Source organism: Aulonocara sp. 'chitande type north' Nkhata Bay, linkage group LG9 (genome assembly GCF_057382095.1).
Source record: "Aulonocara sp. 'chitande type north' Nkhata Bay isolate Kocher_YH1m ecotype deep benthic linkage group LG9, A_spYH_male_GT1.1, whole genome shotgun sequence".
Classification (NCBI taxonomy): Eukaryota; Metazoa; Chordata; class Actinopteri; order Cichliformes; family Cichlidae; genus Aulonocara; species Aulonocara sp. 'chitande type north' Nkhata Bay.
Window position 1 is genome coordinate 19058584 of NC_141352.1, and position 15379 is coordinate 19073962.

The window sequence follows — 15379 nt, forward strand, 5'->3', positions numbered from 1 at the left end:
CGCATGTACGGACACACACAAACACACATATGCACTCGAAAAACCCTCCTGCTTCTCTAATCCCCATAAAGTGGGCCTTGTGTGTTGGGGGGTGATGGATTGCTTGGCACCCACGCCTCCCCCTCTCCTCACTACACTCTGACCAGTGTAGTGAGGATGTGTGAAGAGAACGTTCTGGCTGTGGAAAAGACGCCAAACCCTGAAGCTCCTCTACAAACACAGTGTTCTGCTGCCAAGGCAGGTACACGGGGCTAAAAATGGAGCAGACGTATCACATTTCCACTCCTGTTTACCTGTAAATGTCTCTCATTCAGGGGAGGAATGTGTGGCCCTTTACAGGCACTATACATGTGGTCAGTAATGACCCGCTCTGGACCTCCTCTTAACAAATGAGTTTCCGTTAATTTAGAGTGAACCGAGCGAACCTCGCCATAAAAAGCCTTGTTATAGTACGCGGCTGATTTTTGAGCTGGGTCCGTGCCCACAGTCCCTCCCAACAGTGTACTGTTGCTGGATTTCTGGCCAGCCGTATTTGTTACTATGGCAGCTGTGTTTGTTTTTGACTGAGTTGTTCTCACTTTCCTCTCACCATGTGTACTATACATCCCTTCCCTCTGTCTCTCAGGCTTGCTTTCTCCCCGTCCCATTTGCTGATTGGAATATTGACGTTGTCGATTTCTTTTTCACGGTTTTTCTTTCGCTTCCCTCTTTCTCCCCCTCCCCCCTTGTTTTTCCACCCTGTCTCCCTTAATCTCTTTCTCTTTTTCTCTCTCTTTGCTTGTTTTCTCCAGTGTGACCAGGTCCAGGTCATCCCCATACCCAGTGTATGTATTATTATCTTTTGTTTTTCATCATCTTGCTCCAGCTCGCTAACCTCCTCCCTCTGCTTGCTGTGCCTCATCATTCTTGCTGCATGCAGCTGTTGACACGGAGGTGATTTTTCTTTGCTGTCAGATGAAATTTTGCATTGTCCCCTCTCGCATGATCATGTGGCTTTCAAGGCTTTCCTTTGTGCTGCTTTGTCTCCACTCACAGGACTGATAGAAAGAAACAATTCAGTTCCATCTGCTGTCACATGATTTATGTGTGGCTTTGTTGTCTTTTCCATCTCTACCCTGCGTCTCCAACTATTGAAAGAGAAGAACATGAGAGCGATTTTTCTCCGTAGATCAGATCGCAGCTCCAGTTTTGGGTAAATAAGTGGACAGACCTGATTGAATTAGGCGTTCGTCTTCATAAAAAAAACTGTTTTATTGGGATTATGCAATCAATGTTAGTCCATTGAAGGGGGGCTTGGTTTCAGCGACTTGTGCTTCATCTGTTCACCAGAAAAGGGGAATCATCTGATCCCTGCTTTGTTTGTGCTGAAACGGCAATTCATTTAGCTATTTTGGAATCTATGCGGTGCCTGTGGTTCACTGTAATTTAGGATATTCACACTCACAGCATCCCATATCGCAGCCAAGCTTTAAACTACACCACCCAGCAGACACCTCCCTGCAATAACAGGAAATGCATGCGGCGGTGAGGTCTGCTCTTTGTCTTGACGGGTAGGTCCAAACAGACGGCTTTAAGATCTGCGTCTGAACTGGACGGGTCACAGCTGCGTCGATTGTTGTTGTAACACAGTGTTAAAAGAAGAGACAAAATATTAAAACACGGCAAATATCACAGTAGCAAGCAGAGTCCCAATAACACATTTAAAATGAAGAATTTTTAAATTCTAGCTCCAAAAGCTCATCAGAAATACAGAAAGATGTCAAAAATAACAAACTTTAATTTCAGGTTAATCTTCCCTGATCAGAAAACATCCAATTTAGACTAACTTGAAATGTTTATAACAATATAAACAAAGTATGGAGACATTTCTTATTAAATCTTTTTACCTCAAGATTCTAATAATTTATTTTAGAGCTTTATAAATAAATAATTAAAAAATAAAACATCTAAAACAATAAGACACGTATCACTTGCAGTACTTTGCAAAAGTCTTGCGTCACCTCTCATTTCTTTATAATTTGCTTTTAAGGAGACCGACTCTTTGTTAAAGTGATCTTGAGCAATAGTTCACAGCTTTTTCACTCACTTTTTACTCCGGTCCTCGTGTCTCACTATTTCAGAGGAATATCTTTTTCTTAATCCACTTAACACTAATCATTCAAGCATAAAAAAACACACCTAACTCAAAGGACGCGTCGGTGTTGTTTCTACACATAACAGACAACTTAGCAACGAGTCGATTTTAAATTGGACCTTTAGGCAACTTCTTATTAGCATCCTGTTGCAAAAGCACAATTTATTTCCATTTCTTTAGCTGAGCCCAAGAAAAATCCCAAAGATAACACAGTCTGCCAGGCATAAAAAAGAGCTATTAGCTAAAAACTTGGCATAATCGGTATGATGTGCAGCCTGTCCTTGATAAAAATTTAAGGAAACTGGCCAAGTGGAGGACAAAAAAAGAAGTGACAGGACTAAGAAAAAAAAACTATCTACAGCAGGTGAATCTGAAAGTCATGTTCTTAAAAAGCAGGAAAAAACTGAGCAAAGACAGGACTTGATAGAGTCGATTCATCTACCGTTCACGGTGGAGGCTCTGTCATAGTTTGGGGCTGCATTTCAGCCTGTGGTGTTTGGGATCTTGTCAAAGTTGATGAAATCAGAAAAGCACCATTAGATTTTAATCCATCATGGCTTAATTTATGAGCATGATGATGATCCCAAACATACTGCCAACGTGGTAAAAGCATACCTGGACAGAAAAACACGGACTGACATCAGTCATGGACGGGCCTCCCCAGACCTCAACATTATTGAAGCAGTGTCAGATCATTTTGACAGAGAACTCAACGAAAGCCGGCCAACATCCAAAGAAGAGCTTTGAATGTCCTTCAAGAAGCCCAGAGAACTATTCCTGAAGCTTGTGGCTCAAGACTTTTGTGTGTAGCACAAATGCAAATGTTTTGGTTACTTGGCCAATTCTTGTTATTATCTCAAGTGTTGTTCTCTTACATTTATTCAGTCAGCCCGTTCTCACTCCGACCCATAATGTACTGATGATTTGTCACATCCCGAGGCGCTCCATGGGAACACGAAAGGTGATCTTCCGCATTCCTATGCTACGCGCCGGATTGTGGATGAAATCGAATAGAATGACGTTCACGCGGTAACACGCGTTCCAGTATTCCAGCCCTAACCTTATCCCTAATGTTAACCACCACCTTAATCATGTTAGATAGTGTTTTCCAAAGCGGTTTAAGTAAAATAAACATACGTGTGTAAATTCATTCCAAACGGTTCTCATGTTTTCTAATGTTTCCGAACTTGTAATATAGAGACGTGTTGGGTGGCCGAAAGCATAATATACCGACGATTTGTCACCTAGCGTAAAATGTTACGCTTTGGGAGCGAGAACGTGTTGATTCAGTAGCAGTAGTATAGACATTTGCTTCTCCTCTCTATATGCTCTAATAATAAAGTAGAATTTCTGTTGCAAGGGATTGCATGTACATGTTCTGTGGGTTCCTTGAAGACAAACTAGGACATGTTGGAATTTTCATTTCCTCATAAATCCAAAGAGGATAAATTTGTTTATTTGATCTGTTGCTTCCAGCTGATCAACTATTTTCAATCAGTTAGCACATTTAACAAGTCTGTGAGAGCGCTCCCCGGCTGTGCCTTTGGGAGCACGGTTATTTTAACTGCTGGTGAGAATGTCAAGGTCCCAGTAAGCCTTTCTTTCTTTGTTCAACTTGCATGTGTAAATCACATTCATCACGCCGTGACAGGATGCCATTCAGTGCCCTTGCTCAAAAAGAATGCTTCCTGTGATACATCAGCATGCAGTCCTGCCATTAGGCACTATAATTCAGTCATGGTGGACCAAAAAACACACACAGAAGTACACATACATGCATATGTATTTAAGGCTGGCAGAGTCGTTGATCCCAGCCTCTATGTGTGTGGATGAACGTGTAAATGCTGGTGCACGATCTGTATGTGTGTGTGTGTGGTTTGAGTGTGTGCCCCCCCATGGCCGGACCATCTGCCCCGTGCCTGCCTGTAACCTCAGGCTCACCTCGTAGAGGACAATAGTGTCCCACCCGATCATAAAGACAGCACAGTCACCAGAACTCTGTCATCATGAGGTAACACAGAAAATATCAGCGCCGAGGAGAGTCCAGCAAGAAAAGCAGGCATGTCACTTTGAATATTATCATCTGAAGAAATAGCTCCTAAATTCACATACGATGGCATTTAATTGGACATCAAGTATAATGTCAGGAAAAAACTGCTCCCTGTTGATGCTCTTAACACATTCTGGGGATAGTCTGGAAATAAGCACTGGTGATGTAGAAATCAGGGTCGAGCAGAGATAATTGGAGCTCTTTTTTCCTTATGTAGGATAGTCAGATGAGCTCATATAATTTGGCCAAATCATACAGCTTGTGGCTACACACTAAATCCCTTTTCCTCTCTGTGCATCGACGATTTTCTAAGCAGTTTCAAGACTTCTTGTTAAAAAACTTTAAGTGAAATCTATATGACTTTGTGATTTTCGCATACTTTTAATAATGTAACATCTGCAATCAGAGAAGAAGCATTCCATGTTATCAAAGTGCTGATATATCTCTGAGCAGAAGCTTAGGGACACCCGCCTGCAGGTCATTAATCCCGAGAAGTGTTTCTTGAGTGTCACCCAAAACACCCGAAGTGATCTTATCCAACACTCTGACTGAGCCACCAACACACCGTCAGTGTGTGTGTGTGTGCGTGTGTGGCCGCCTGTTCCCGATAATGCACTTCTCTATATGCTTACCATTAAGTATGCATGTGTGTGTTTTCTCTGCAGCCTCCAGCCAAGTTCCTCCTGCCAGAGGTCAGCATAGCAGACTATGGCAAGAACTGCGTAGTGATCGATTTGGACGAAACCCTTGTACACAGCTCCTTCAAGGTACGGCACCTCCCTACATGACCTCAAACACACTGCACTTTGAAATACGTCGACGCTGCGTTTTGTTTTTCCTCATGCTGTTGCTGTGCAGCCACAGTTGGATTAAACAGAAATAGGTCCTGAAAAATGACTCTACTGAATACGGTCTGAGGACAAATAGCATGAGCCCTGTTAGCATCACTGAGCTACACATAATCGCATGAATCTATGTCCTTCAGAGTATAAAGGGTTCTTAATACCCGTTCGAACAGGTGAGAACGAGAAAGAGCAAGAACAGCTATCTGACTGAGAAGACCTGGAAGACTGATTTTCTCATCAAGTTTCTATCCATGCATCCATTGCAAACTGGGTTTCAAGGCAGGTGAAGCATCAAGCGATCCATAAGAGAAAACAGCACAGCACAGCACACCATTGATGCACAGCATCCACATCAGTGGCCAGTTTATGCTTCTCAATTAATGTAACGTGTCTTTAGTCAGTTGGAGGAAATTCACATGGCAAACAGGAAAAACCAACGAGTTCAAACACAGAATCTTCTTTGTGGTGCTTAATATTAATTAATTAATGAATCATCAAATATCGGTATCGGTCTTCAAAATATATATCAGCCTACCGCTGCACCGCTGGGTTGCCCAACAGTTACACATGATCATACCACATCCACGTCTAATGGTTTTTTGTCATCTAATTTCATTATGATAATTAAAATAATTTGATCTCTCAAACCATAAATAATTCAAGCCAAGTTTCAAACTTAAAATTCATGACATTTGGATATTTGTGGTTTTCATTAGACTGCAATTTGTATGTAGCTTAATTGGTGCCAGCCCTGCTTTTGTTTTCAGTAGTGAGCAGTACTACTTAGAGGCTGAAAATATGCTTAAAATGCTCCATCTGTATATGTAATGGCACATATGTACAGCTATTTTTCACTCACAAACATGTTATAGTGCCTTTTTCAGCCTGCTGCAGGCACTTAAAGGGAAAGCCCAGTATAGTAGGCACTAGTACACTATCCTTGTAAATGGCTCTTGTCTCTCACCATCAAAAGCTCCCTCTACTGACACACCTGGCACACCTAGTGACCCATTTGAGCACAGCTCTGCCCCGGCTTCAACTGATCTCGTTATGCCTGTGAGTACTACCTGCGCTTGAGTGCTTTTGCGGTCAGTGTCGGCGAGCTACGCAACAAAATAGCTCAAAGTAAAGTTGAAGTAGAAGTTTTATGTTCCACTTAAGTGGAACTCCTTTTAATTAAAATGATTGTAGAGAAGAAAAAAAACTTTGAGTACATTGACTCGATTGCTTTGGACTGTAAAAGGACGAAAGGCACACAAACATTGAAGCGGACACACCCATCAGAATCACATGCCAGCAGGTCAGGGCCACACACTCACACACTCACACACAATCATACAGGCTCACCCACACACTAGGGTGTGTCCAATGCAGTGTACTCTTGGTTTGAATGGCTGTGGAATGGACTGTGCAGAAATCCTGGATCTAATACACTGCAGGCCAAAACGAGCCCAAAATTATTCTTTTTTTCCTTTTGATGAAACTCACACACCAGATACCCAGTCCATCAAAATTCATTTAGTTCACAGATCAGTGTGCGGTATGAAATGGATTCACAATGCATTAAATGGAAATACGTTGAGAGAGGAAGAGAGGGAGACAGAAAGTGGCACAACGCAGCATTTTCAGTTCCTTTCAGAAGCATAGCAGGATTTCCTGTAGCTTTCCCGTTTCAAGGTGATTTTGATGTCAAATATTAAGCATTTTCTTTCCAAAGTAAATACATGCTTCCACTGGAAATTACACAATTATAGCAGAATAACAACAACTGACAAGGGATAGAGACGCTGCACAGATGGACGTAGACTAAAAAAGAAACGTTACATAACACATCACTCTTGCTTTTATCCTGCATATTATGGATGGGGAGATAAATCCTGAGCCCTCTCTGAGATTAGCTGCTGTGTGTGTGTTAGATGTGCACAAGTAGCTGAAATGAATGAAGACTGATCGGCATGCTGTACACTGTAGTAATTTGAACAGCGTGCATTTGCAAAGCACTTGTCAAAAGATGTCTTGCTCAACATCTGAGCATTAAAATTCCACAACAGCCTTTTCCTCTCTTGGGATCGATTTCCCTGATATTTTTGGGACCTGGCTGCAGGGATGCAGTCCCGTCCAGCTACAATGGTATTAGTGAGATCAACACCCGCACTTGGTGTCGCAGTCCATCTTAAAGATGTTGGATGGGGTTTAAGTCAGCACTCTGTGCAGGACATTGCAGTTCATCTGATTTATGTACTGAGAAATGGCATTGTCCGGTTAAACTGGGTCTCATCCCTGAAGCAGAAGGGCGAAAAAGTGCCAAAAACATGGTCAAGTTAAGAACTTTGGCCATGCAACATGCAAAATAATCATAAGTTGCTTCCCTAACAGTCTTTTAATACAACCTTTCTTCTTACCTTACCCAGGGACATCTAACTTCTTTTACTGTACACATATGAATATAACAGGCCAGCTAAAGTTTGAATTAATTGGAATGCTAGCCAATGAGAAAAGGTGTATTTTAAGTAATTTGTGATGTTAGGGTATGCTGTAGAATTACATGGAGATGTTTTTAATTGCACTAATTCTCATGAAGTAAAGGTGCGTAAACTTATGTAGAGCCCTGATTCTGAGCCAGAGTGTGGTCAGCAGGTGAAGCAACCCACGGTTCGGCAGAAATCCATAATTACACAACTGCCCGCATAACGTTTACCTTGGTGGCCCCCCCCACATATGTAATCCTGCTGCATTTCCGCATCTCTTGCCGACTCTGATCCGAGTCTGTTACAGAGCAGGGCAATTAGCAGCTGTTGTGTGTTCAGTCTTCAGATGATGGAGTGATTCAGCAGAAGAGCAGTAGGCACAGGAGCAGAGCGAAGTCTGTTTCTGCATCTCTGGCTCCATCTGTATCGCACTCATCTCTTCCCATTCTCTTTGTGACGGTATGCTGGCATCCTTGTCCTCTTTCCAGCTTGTCACAGTTTTTATTTTTATTTTTTTAGACAGTTTTAGAAGAGCTTCAGTCATTTTTGCCCTCTGGTGTAAACATTAACCAAAGCTAAATATCATAATGCAAAACCGAGGCGTAGAATAAACACTGTTTATCTAGGGAGGCTTTTACTGTTAATTGACTCACTCTGGTGTCAGATAAAGGAAGAAGAAAGCACCTCTGGTTGTCACACTGATCCTATTAGACTCACGTATGGACATTTGGAAGGTCAAAGTGCTGCACTTTGTATTCCTATAGCAAACACCCCCTCTGCTGGATGGTACTGAACTGTATTTTCTAACTGGAGTTTAATGCCAGAATAATCGTAGTAACAACACACATGCATAACAGGAAATTTTACAGGCTTTTTAAAATGTGCATTAGTTGCGAGTACTATACATACAAGTTTTAAATAATTGCTCTGTATCTCACTATATTGTAATTAATTTAAACAAAGAAAATGCAATTAAACGTTTGGGCTTAAATACGGGAATCTTTTGATATGGTTTAACATGGTAGCATTAGCATGTTATATTAGCATGTCTATAAAGCTAAATAGCAAAAAAAAAATCACGATAACTAGACTAGCTGGTTAAGAATAGATGCTCTCTCATTTTGTCTTATCCTATATGCTAGATTTGGGGAAATAGCTTCTCATGCTCCGGTGCAGTGGCTGAGTTTAATACGTCATTAAAGCTGTAGGTAAACGTAGTTCAATTAAAAGCTAATCTGAGGAAAAAGCAACAACAAATAAACAAGTTGGCTAATTAGCCTAGCTTCAACACTCTTTAGTCTTCAAACAGTGAGGGCAGGATCTGATTTTATCTGCCAAATGTTTTTTTTTTTGCGGGGAAGGAAGGAGCTAATTAACATTTTGATTAAAATAGCTTTTGAACTTCAAACGCTTGTTTGTGTAGCCACTGGTATTTGACTCTGTAATGCAGAATTAAGCAATAAATTCGGAAGCAAAGTTGTCGTTCCCAGACATTATCAAAGACCAAGCTTTGGAGATTTCTTTAAAATTGAGCAGTGGAATTTAAATTAAGTGATATGTCTAAATAATCTTCAGTTAGTTTTCTTTCTATACAGCAAACTATAAGCTCCTACATAAAATTGTGTGTCTCTGAAAACAAGCAGATTTTCCCTGTCACCTGTTTTTCTTCCTTTCCCTCTCTGAAATGACACCGTCGTGCCTCCTACCTAATCCTTTCATCCTCCGTCTTTACACCCTCTGCTCGTCTTCCACCCACATCCCCTCTGGCATCTATCTTCCTCTTGCCTCCTGCTCCTCTCCTCTCCCCTTTTCTTGCATTAGGAGAAAAAAAATGACACAAGTCATGCAGAGTAAAAAGGCAGCACTCCTCCTGTCCTCGTTCAAGTCTGTCATCTTGTTCGGCTCTCAGGTTTCTCCCCAGAGTCTCACGCCTGGTTGTTATTTAACACTGAGATACGGAGCACTGGAGCAGAGGGAACCACATTATGCTGAAAGCCTTCATCATTTGCCTGGGGCACCTTACAGGAGTTTTTAACCTGTCTCTCTTTTTAAACCGCATGCAAGCTTGTGGCTGGGCTGTTTACCTGTCAGAGTGAAGTTTTTGAATCTTTTCCTTGTTTCTTGTCATCCTGCAGCCCATTAGCAATGCGGACTTCATTGTTCCGGTGGAGATTGATGGCACCGTTCATCAGGTAATACTGCACCGATATGGAGGGCTTCCAGAAATGGGCTTGAATAAAACAATATGTGTGAATTTATAAGGGTGGAGACCTTGGTTTCACTTTACTTTCCTCTGTATTTATTATTCCCTTTTATCTCACAGCGATTTAAGCTCAAACTGTTTAGTTGTCTTTGATTTATTCTTTGAATCCTTGCTGCAGTAAAGATAACTGGACAGTGACGCGAGTGTTTCGGCGCACAATGTTGAAGCTGCTGTTGAGTTTGTAGCAGAAGAGATTGTGCACTGAGTAGAAATGTGCATAAAGGGCGGCGTCCTTTTGAAGGTTTAATTGTCTGTGTCCGGTTTGAAGCAAAGGAAGTGATATTGTAGCTGTAACCTGGTTCAAGTAATCCAGGATAGGCTTTCTGCATCTGCTTTGGCCTATGCTTGATTACTTGCACTTGGAGGCAGCAACTAACCTGCAGAGATCTACTAAGAAGGACGAAGATGACAAGCAATGAAAAATAAGACCTCAAAGCATCCAAGTATTGCTCAAATGTTTTAAGTTTCATTTTTGTATCCCAATTTTACTTAAACACAAATCTGCAAGTGGGTAAAATTGAACTGAATAGTTATAGAGCAGCTAAAGAAGATTTCAAGAAGAAGATTTCTTGTTTGGGTTTTTGCTCCAAAAAATGTATTTTGAAAATAAAAGACATAACGAAGACGTGTTCGTTACGTGTCTCGGTTTCAGGTGTACGTGCTGAAGAGGCCTCATGTGGACGAGTTCCTCCAGAAAATGGGGGAGATGTTTGAATGTGTCCTCTTCACAGCAAGCTTAGCCAAGGTTGGTTCCCAGCTGCTTTGACAGTTACAGTAATACTTCTGTTCATTTGCTGTGTGCTGCTCAACCTGATGCGCTTTGGCCTGTTTAGTATGCTGACCCTGTGGCGGACCTGCTGGACCAATGGGGGGTGTTTCGCGCCCGTCTCTTCAGGGAATCCTGTGTTTTCCACAGAGGAAACTACGTCAAAGACCTCAGCCGACTGGGCCGAGAGCTCAGCAAAGTCATCATCATAGACAACTCACCTGCCTCTTACATCTTCCACCCTGAGAATGCAGTAAGTTATTTTTTAAAGAGATTTTTGATCTAAAACATACAGATTCAAAGTCATTCAGTCTTGGTAGCAGGAAGTAGAACACTGTGGAAAAGTCTTGAACCACGCCTCGTTTGTGCATATTCTGCTTCCAAGGAACCGGATTTTCTTGGAATTTTTTAAAGTGGTCTTGAGCAATAGTTCTTCAGGCTTTCAAGGTCTTTCCTTTGGACATTTGCTGTTTTATCAACAGTCCAGTCATTGTGTCTGACCATTTTGTTCTTTCTTCAGAAGTAGGCGCCAGTTTTTTATCCACACATAACAGATAACTTAGCAAAAAACTCTTGTTCACATTTGTTCACATTTCTTTAATTAAATGTATGAAAAATGTCAAAGACAACACAGTTTCACAGACACAAATGAGTATTTTGGCATCGTCTACTAGCTAAAAACTTGGCATATCTCAGCAGTGTGTCATTAAAGAATTTGAGGAAACTGGACAAGAGAAGGATAAAAGAAGAAGAGGCATCTGGCCCTTCAGTTGATGCATCTACTGTTCACTGAAGCGGCTTCAGAAATGGTCTCAGTGGAAAAGTGGCTGTCAAGAAACCATTCATAAACGAGAAAACAGGAATAAAAGACAAATTATGCAAGAACTGGACTGAAAATCTGTCAAGGCCGAAAGGCCGGTAGGTGGGAGTGGACCCAAAAGCAGACTCAATGGACACACGAAAAATGATTTTTAACAAACTTTGAATGCAAGGGAAAGGAAGCGTGGGAACGTAGTATGAGTCCCCGGTGGTCGATATCCAGAGCTTGGGTGCAATGGCCAAAGGTAAGAATGAGGTAAGGGGTCAGGCTTATAAGGATGGAAGGTGGGGAGAGTAGCCGAGTGAGTGTCTGGAAGGGTGTGTGAAAGGGTGAGGTTCCAACCTTATGCTTCCAGTGATCCAGAGATGATGGCAGGCAGGTGTGAGCGGTGAGTCCAAGGAATAAAGTTGCAGGCTGGATCGGTGAGTTGTGACTGAAGCAACTAGCGTCCAAGTGAATACGCAGCAGGTGGGTTAACTTGGAGTCTTCACAAGCAGACTGAGGACACATTGAGATAGGGGTTAGTACCAGGGAATAACATGATGAGAGACAAGGAGGCCTAGTTACCACAGCGAGGTAGCTAACGAACTGGCAAAGACTGGAGAACTAGGCTAGTCTTAAATACTGCTTTGCTGATTGCCGTCGATGGGATGCAGGTGGGAAGAACAGGTGAGGAACCCGAGTGCAGTAAAAGCATAACTGGATCCAAAAACGCACAGTGGAACACTTTGGGTCATGGATTGGCCTCCGCAGAGCCTGGACCTCAGCATTATTGAAGCACTGTGGGATCATCTTGACAGAGAACAGAACAAAAAAAAGGCAGCCAAGATCCAAAGAAGGGCTTTGTATGTCCTTCAAGAAGAAGGAAGCTTGCCTAAAAGATGACAGACTATGTTGAAGAACAAAGGCGGTCAAACAAATATTAACTTTCAAGCTTGTTAGAATTGCATATATTCATTTATAGTGTATTTCCACGTATGTTTGCACGCTTCATTTAATCACTGCACCTATTATAATAATATAAAGAAATTAGAGGTGGCGCAAGACTTCTGCACAGCACAACTCCTTTTCACATGATCCCAAAACATGTGACATCTTAAGAAGTTTTAAGGTTAAGCTAAATGGCGGCTACAATTGCACTTGTTGCCTAATCAAGAACGGGGTCAAAATACACTGATGTGATGGAAATAAGTTACTTATGAAGTGATTATTGATGTCGATGATTGTATCTGTAAGACACTGTCAGGGTTTTTAATAATAATAATAATAATAATAATTTAATAATAATCACCATTGTTCTCGTGCCAGAGGCAGTGTTCCCAATTTTATGAGAGTTCTCAGCTCTGTGGAGAAGTTTCTGCTGCTGCCACTCTTTGATTTATTTCCCTCATTAATTATTTACACAAAACACCCCGACTGTAATGCAACATTTAAGCGTCTATGGTATCTATTGTCAGCCACTTCTTCCTTCTTTAAATAAGATCGGTCTTTCTTTTTCTTTCTGATTCTAATGTAAATGTGGGTGTGTTTTTCTGCCACAGGTCCCAGTGCAGTCTTGGTTTGATGATATGACAGACACGGAGCTTCTGGACCTCATTCCCTTGTTTGAGGGTCTCAGTAAAGAGGAGGATGTTTACAGTCTATTACAGAGCCTAAGGAACAGGTAGCAGACAGCCACTCCAGCTGATCCCTCCTGCCTAAGCCCTGCTGAACAGAAGCCTCCCCTCTCTGCCACGGCCCCGTAGCCCGGCTCCAGTCCTTCGAAGAGCTCTGGGAAGCTTCCCCAGTTGGAGGATTTCAGGCAAATGATCTACTCTTGATCAAAATAAAACAACAGTATGGATTCTCTGGGTTCTTGGACTCTTTGTACAGGACTCTAGCTGAAAAAAGATTCTATTACTGTATGTACATATTAAATGTTTCTAAGCGCAAGACAAGCATAAAGTAATTTTTCTATCAGAGAGAGGAGGTTTTACTATTCCAAGTATTTTAGTTACCGAAAAACGATCAAATACACAAATTTTTCGATTTTTGTTTCGTTTGTTTCTGAGAATCGATGACCTGTTGGGTTTTTGTGTTGAGCAGTGCTATGCAGGCCGTCGTTCCTCGTTTGATTTTTTTTTCGTTCTAACCAACTGTGATTTAACTTCTCTTTACAGAATGAAGTGCCTTCATTACTGTGCTGATTTTCTTGTGTCGGGTTATGGGGTGAGCATTTTTATGCTGCATATTTAGTCAATTCTCCAAAAGCGTATTCACTGAATCTTTAAATTGAAGTTGAAAATGAGTCTTTGATAACGTCATTTAATCCAAAAGAAGTGAAATGAACACTTCCTGGATTAGAGGGGGAAGAAAAGTAGCTTGTTAGTCCTGGAAGACTTTTGATTTTCAGTTATGTAGCATTGAATTGTTAAATTTACCAAAGGTTTTTACAATTCAATGTGATTTGTGACTAAACAACATCATTTTATCCTCGGCAGTGACTGTAAATTGATGATTCTTGAGGACATTGAAACGCCGTTTAGGTAACTGAAGAAAAAAATAATAATATCTGTGATGACATCATTGTCCACCAATAAATGTTTGAGGAAAAAAAATGGAAAGATTAGCTTAGATATATAAAATTATATTTATTCGGGGAAAGGGTCCTGGGTGCATTGTAAAGAATGCTGTTGAAATCGTACTGTACAACGTTATTAAAGTTGCAAGTTTGCACACTGTCTGTGTCTGTCGTGGAGTAATGATTCTCACAAAACTCACTTAATGGCAATAACTGTGATAATCATTTTACAATGAACTAAAGGACCAGTGCATAGCATTTAGCGATGCCTGAATTCAACTAATGCGTGGGCTGCACACACCAGCTTTCACAAACCTCTGTAACAACCCATGTCCTTAACACAGAAAAAAAACATTAATAAGCCATATGAACAAAGCCCAAAACACAGCAATGTGACAGCTACAGTAAAAAAATGAAAACACAAAATATATGAACTTAAAAACATGCAGAAACATATGAACACTTCATTGATTACAATGTTTACCTGCTCATTAATGCAAATATCTAATCAGCCAATTACATGGCAGCAAGTCAGTGGATATAGGTATGTAGACATGGTCAAGGTAGCCGCTGAAGTCCAAACTGAGCACCAGAATGAAGAAGAAAACTGATTTAAATGACTGGATGTGGCATGGTTGTTGGTGCTGTGTTGATGCCTCAGGAGAGTAGATTGATGGACTTCTCTGAGCAGACGGGAAGGCAACAGTAAGTTACAACCACTTGTAATAACAAAGGTTTGCAGAAGAGCATTTCTGAATCTAGAAGCACATGGGCCACAGCAGCAGACGAGCACACCAGGTAAGAACGGGAAGCCCACAGTTCACGGAGGCTCACTGAAAGCGTACACTGGAGGCCAACTGACTCTTCCCATTGGCCAGAAAACATGACTCTAAATGAATGATAATGTGCAGATAATGATGAAAGTCTAAATATAGCATAGTTTATCAGTGCTGTATTTAACGTTAGCAGAGGTGACAAGGATTTCTAATGTTTTAGGAGAAATTTTGAAGCAACTGAAGGAAGAGTTTGCCTTAAACATTTTTTCATTTGAGTTGAAAATCATACCAGAAGAATCAGTGCTGGAGCTCTGTGCACTGTAGTTTGTGACATTTTAACATGGATGAAAAAGCTCTTAATGATGCTAACTGAAGGAATTGCCAAAACATTCAGTGTTTTCATTTGCAATCAGGTCTTTGGCTCTCACACAGTTTTCTTATTTACAATTTTATTCAAAAGGAGCTGATGTTATTGTGTTTTAATCAAAACTGTAAACCCAAGGAAATCCCAAGAAGTTCACACTTGAGCTCCGCTGTTCTCTGCTGTGGCTGCTGGGTTAAGTACATGAATTTATGAGCACGAGCATTTATGAGCTGGTTAATGTGCAACCAAAGGAGAGCTTAGCTTCATGTGATATCTTGATGTGAACTTTTAGCTTCCGCTGGCGAATCAGCCACTTTTACTGCAGCAGTGGAT

At 41.3% G+C, this 15379-nt stretch overlaps 1 protein-coding gene across 2 annotated transcripts in view; it reads left to right on the top strand.

Annotated features, from left to right (window-relative positions):
* ctdspla (CTD (carboxy-terminal domain, RNA polymerase II, polypeptide A) small phosphatase-like a) overlaps window positions 1–14066 on the top strand; it is a 36682-nt gene extending 22616 nt beyond the window's left edge. Inside the window, exons 3-8 of one of the 2 annotated variants that reach the window (XM_086306322.1) lie at window positions 792–824; window positions 4850–4951; window positions 9633–9689; window positions 10413–10505; window positions 10594–10779; window positions 12888–14066. In XM_086306322.1, coding sequence (XP_086162448.1) covers window positions 792–824; window positions 4850–4951; window positions 9633–9689; window positions 10413–10505; window positions 10594–10779; window positions 12888–13013 — 597 coding nt within the window. In that variant the 3' untranslated portion in view covers window positions 13014–14066. The remainder of the gene's footprint in view (window positions 1–791; window positions 825–4849; window positions 4952–9632; window positions 9690–10412; window positions 10506–10593; window positions 10780–12887) is intronic. The other variant, XM_086306324.1, reaches the window with a different exon arrangement.
* The last annotated feature ends 1313 nt before the right edge of the window (window positions 14067–15379 follow it).